At 34.7% G+C, this 4,514-nt stretch overlaps 1 protein-coding gene across 1 annotated transcript; it reads left to right on the top strand.

Moving 5' to 3' along the window:
* Window positions 1–509: 509 nt before the first annotated feature.
* On the top strand, window positions 510–4,253 carry LOC111881237 (F-box/LRR-repeat protein 17). The gene is made up of 11 exons (XM_023877653.3): window positions 510–1,305; window positions 1,595–1,696; window positions 2,232–2,376; window positions 2,476–2,660; window positions 2,755–2,859; window positions 2,952–3,049; window positions 3,152–3,366; window positions 3,448–3,514; window positions 3,605–3,690; window positions 3,797–3,895; window positions 3,992–4,253. The coding sequence occupies exons 1-11, from the start codon at window positions 683–685 to the stop codon at window positions 4,061–4,063; spliced, it is 1,797 nt and encodes a 598-aa protein (XP_023733421.1). The 5' UTR covers window positions 510–682; the 3' UTR covers window positions 4,064–4,253.
* The last annotated feature ends 261 nt before the right edge of the window (window positions 4,254–4,514 follow it).

Here is a 4,514-nt window from a genome sequence, read left to right as displayed (position 1 = left end):
TTAAAATTTGAAATTAATAATTAATAGGTTGACAAATAGCATGATAAGGGATATATAACATTAATGAGGTGTTCTAATTGTATGACACTTGACAATAGGAGATTAAATATATTCTTTTATTAGAATACGTGTATATATATATATATATATATATATATATATATATATATATATATATATATATATATATATATTGTATTAATAACAATATACCATATCATTAGTCGACAATTGGATCAATTCAAATATCTAAATATGTAATAACTGCGCATTAGCCAAAAAGGAAAAATAATTAAGACTTTATTTCTTTTTCTATAAACGACATTTTATTCGACGCAAATCTAAAATAATAATAAAAGAATATTGTAATATTAAATGTAATATTAATATTTTTTAATGAGATTTTTGCAGGCTCCAAGGGTAGAATAGGTATTATGAGAAAGGGAGAAAGGACATCACGTGCTTTTAATTTGTTTACTCACAGCGGAAAAAAGGGAGCGAGAAAACGCTCCACCAAAATTGAAACCAAGGCGCCAACCATTCTAATATCTCCCGCCTCTCTCTTCAACCTTCTCTTTATTTCTTCGCCATTTCCCTCTACCACTCAATTCCTCCACTTCCCCATCTCTCTCTCTCTCTCTCTCTCTCTCTCTCTCTCTACAAAATCCAAACCCTAGCCGAAATGCACGGACACCAGCCCCATCCGGTCACTCCAGGCGGAGCCAGATATCTCTCCGATGATTTCTTTTCTAAAAAAGGAAAGCGACGCGGCAACTACAACTGTGGCCGATGTGGTCTTCCGAAGAAAGGCCACGTCTGTCACCTACCACCGCTATCAACCACCGATTCAAACTCAGCGGCTGCAACTCCGACCGATTCTGCAACCTCATCCGCCACCCCCACTATTCCGGCTTCACCTCCGCTATCTGCTGTTCGCCCGCATCAGCGCCAGCAGCGGTGCTCTAAGCTTCGACGAGCTTTGTCTTTTGACAATATCGATGTTCACGATTTACCGGAGTCGGACGACGAGGGAGGGGAGGAGTGCCTTTCACCGGATGTGGAGTTGGATGTCGGATCTGGTAAGTTGCCGATGAATTGCTTGTGGGAGGTGTTACGGAGGTTGCCGCCGCCGTCGTTGCTATCGGCGGCAAAAGTGTGTAAGGGATGGCTGGATGTTTCTAGACGGCTTTGGAAAGCTGCCGAAGAGCTTCGACTTAAAGTCCCCGCTAAGACTCAAGTTGGATGCGTGGGATCGGTTTTACAGAAATGTCCGGCTCTTGTTAGATTATCACTTACGATGGAAAGGTTCGATAATCTCAGATCTAGAATTTTGGTATCCGATCGGACTATTTAGTTTTATACGACGTTAAACAGATCGTTTAAGGAGGTTTTTAAACAATTACATTACGAACCTCAGAGTGACCAGTCAATGGACACAAAATGGTGATTCTTAAACTAGTTAAATTGACCTTTCAAAAAACTAATTAATTTGATAAAAACCGACGTTGAACACTCAGATCTCGCAGATAAAAAAGAAAATCTAATGAAAAATGGTAAACTTTGGTTGATTTGTAAGGTGATTTATATTTTGCAGTGACATGGATTCAACTATGTTGGCCTGCATTGCCTTTTCCTGTCCGAATCTGGAATCTCTGGAGATCTTCACGTGTGAAGGCTCATTCAATCGCATTACTGGGTATATTTCCCAACTTGTTTATACGGTTTTAGTACCTTTGCTTTGGATTCTGCTGGATTGTGTTACATGTCTATATATAATCATACTTTGATAACTTTTTTCTTATATTATAAACAATATGTTTTCACAAAAACGGACTCACCTATTTTTATTCTACTACTTCCAGAAAGTAATTCTGTATCGGGTTCAGAATATGATTGATTTATCTCTTCAGATTATGCAAACTCTACCTCTCAATGAACTAATTTGACTGAGTTTAGCTGCACTTTTAATCACACTGTTTAGGTTTTAATGTTATGTATGCTGGAAAAGGCATTAGTTGTCGCAATTAGATTTGGTTTTGCAGCCACTGCATCTCTAATACATAGTTTGTAGCGTGTCTTCTGAATCAATAAAGTTTTTATGGCATTGTATTAAAAACAATTTTAGCTTGTTGTCTATAGGCAATCAATCCCAATTAGATTTGGCTTTGTAGTCATCGCCTCCTTAATCTATCTGCATCTGAATGTGATTTTGTTTGTATGCATGATTTTAGGGACGATTTGGGTCGTTTTGTTGCTGATAAGCGTTGTCTGAAAAGTCTTAAGATGGAAGGGTGTTCTAACCTCGCAAGCTTTGTTCTCTGCTCCACCACTCTCTCCACTCTTTGGCTTTCAGATCTTCATTCCCTTTCAAAAATGGTACTTATCTTCAAAAGCGCTTTTAAGTATTACTATCTACAAACCCTTTTATTAGATTCCGTGTTATTAACATCTTTTTTTTTTTTTTATCTGAATTAGGTTTTCAATGTTCCCAATTTAAACGAGATATCCCTTGATTTCTCCTGCCAAGAGAAAGATACCACTGATCTTACTACCATGATGGATGGGCTTGGAAGAAGCTGCCCTAAATTACAAAACATTCACATTGCCTCCCTTAAACTTTCCCATTCCGTTGTCCTTTCTCTCACTGCTGCAAATTTAAGGTACACCAAGTAATTTACAAATCATAATCATGTCTAATCAGTTATCAGGCTCTTTAAAAAATACTAAAACATGCCATAATGGGTTTCATTTTAGGTGCTTGCGTATGTTATCACTTGTTCTTGGATCAGAAATAACCGATGCATCTGTTGTTGCAATTTCTAAGTCATACTCAAACCTAGAATTGCTTGACCTCAGCGGGTATGTTTTCACTTATTTTAATTATTTGTATTTTTATAACATTATTTATTTATTTTTCATTTACTGATGGTATTGTTGTATGTTAATTACAGGTCTAGCATAAGTGACAGTGGTATTGGGATGATATGCAATGTATTCCCTGAAACCCTAACAAGACTGCTTGTTGCTCTATGCCCTAACATCACATCAAGTAATTGTTAATGCACTTGCTTCATATTGCTATAAAATCAGTTTTTGCATTTGACACCAATTAATTAACATTTGATTTTGATTTGAATTGTGTAATAATCAGGTGGTATCCAGTTTGCCACAGCCCAGTTGCCACTTTTGGAACTGATGGATTGTGGGATGACAATATGTGATTCAGAGTCAGACACACAACATCCAAACAATGATACAAACTCAAAAATATCACCAAACAGCAAATTGCATCTTTTATATCAGAAGTTATTTATAAAACATGCCCGTTTGAAAAAGCTCAGCCTTTGGGGTTGTTCTAGCCTTGATGTAAGAACAGTTTAACCATTTTTTATTTTATTCATTTTTACTCCAATTTTGTTACTTAACCTCTTATCTTTACTTTTGCAGTCCTTGTATCTAAGCTGCCCTAATCTCAATGATCTAAACCTGAACTCATGTAAAAATCTGAATCCAGGTAATTTTTATAACGTCTTATATAATTCAATAGCTATAGCATGTGTGATGCATCTTCTCTTTTTACTGAATTTCAATTGTCTGATAACAGAAAAATTAGTACTGCAATGCCCTAAACTGGAAAGTGTGCATGCTATTGGTTGTGAAGATGTATTAATCGAAGCAGTTCAAACTCAGGTGAACTATCCTTTATGCTTATTCTATAAAACATAAAATTAATAGATTTTAAAAATTTAATGGTATTGGTTAATACTAAACTCTTGTATGATTGTATAAATCTCAGGTTTCCAGTGATTCTGCTCCTGTTGAAGACCGATTTTCTCGCAAGAGAATGGCTGATGGTTCCAAGAGAGTTAGAATTCCATTTTCTTTTAGCCAACAGGTACATATATATATATATATATTATTTATTTACACTCTGAAACATAATATAATTAAAATGAAAAAAAAGAATAAAATTGTATTGGGAAATTTGCAGTTATTGGATGATGAGAAAATAAGTTGGAAGGTTCGAAAGAGAAGGTGCAGGGTGAGGGTGGTTGTGGAGTAATAAAATTACATTGGTGTAGAAGCTGTTATAAAATATAAACTATGTGCAGTAGATTATTCATTCTGTTGTCCAAATCAATCTGTAATGAAGTTAAGTTGCTAGTTCACAGGCTTAAACAAACTTTATATTTTTATTATGGTATCTTAATGTCATTGCAATAAAAATGCCATGCATATGCAACCAAGTAAAACCGCTTTATTCTTGTTCTTCTTTTGCTTTTGATCCATTTTTACTTAAAGTTTCCTTTATACTATCTTATGAAAATGTTGTTATTTCAAGTCATAAAATAATGTCTTTTCTTTTTGGTTTGATTCATTTGTGTTCTACTTTTACACATTTTAATAGTTGTATTTTTAAAGTGCCTACTTATATTATTACTAATTAGTTTTAAATGATTTGATTTATGTGATGTAATTATTTGGTTTAATAACTAACATTTTTTATTTATTTA

Source organism: Lactuca sativa, chromosome 9 (genome assembly GCF_002870075.4).
Source record: "Lactuca sativa cultivar Salinas chromosome 9, Lsat_Salinas_v11, whole genome shotgun sequence".
Classification (NCBI taxonomy): Eukaryota; Viridiplantae; Streptophyta; class Magnoliopsida; order Asterales; family Asteraceae; genus Lactuca; species Lactuca sativa.
Note: the sequence above shows the minus strand (reverse complement) of the source record. Positions and strands in the feature narration are given on the sequence as shown.

Bases quoted from the DNA above. Each gene is read 5' to 3' on its own strand.
- LOC111881237 (XM_023877653.3), top strand. From the start codon at position 683: ATGCACGGACACCAGCCCCATCCGGTCACTCCAGGCGGAGCCAGATAT. The intron at 3,050-3,151 runs GTAATTGTTAAT...TGTAATAATCAG, and splicing joins ATGCCCTAACATCACATCAA to GTGGTATCCAGTTTGCCACA. The intron at 3,515-3,604 runs GTAATTTTTATA...GTCTGATAACAG, and splicing joins ATGTAAAAATCTGAATCCAG to AAAAATTAGTACTGCAATGC.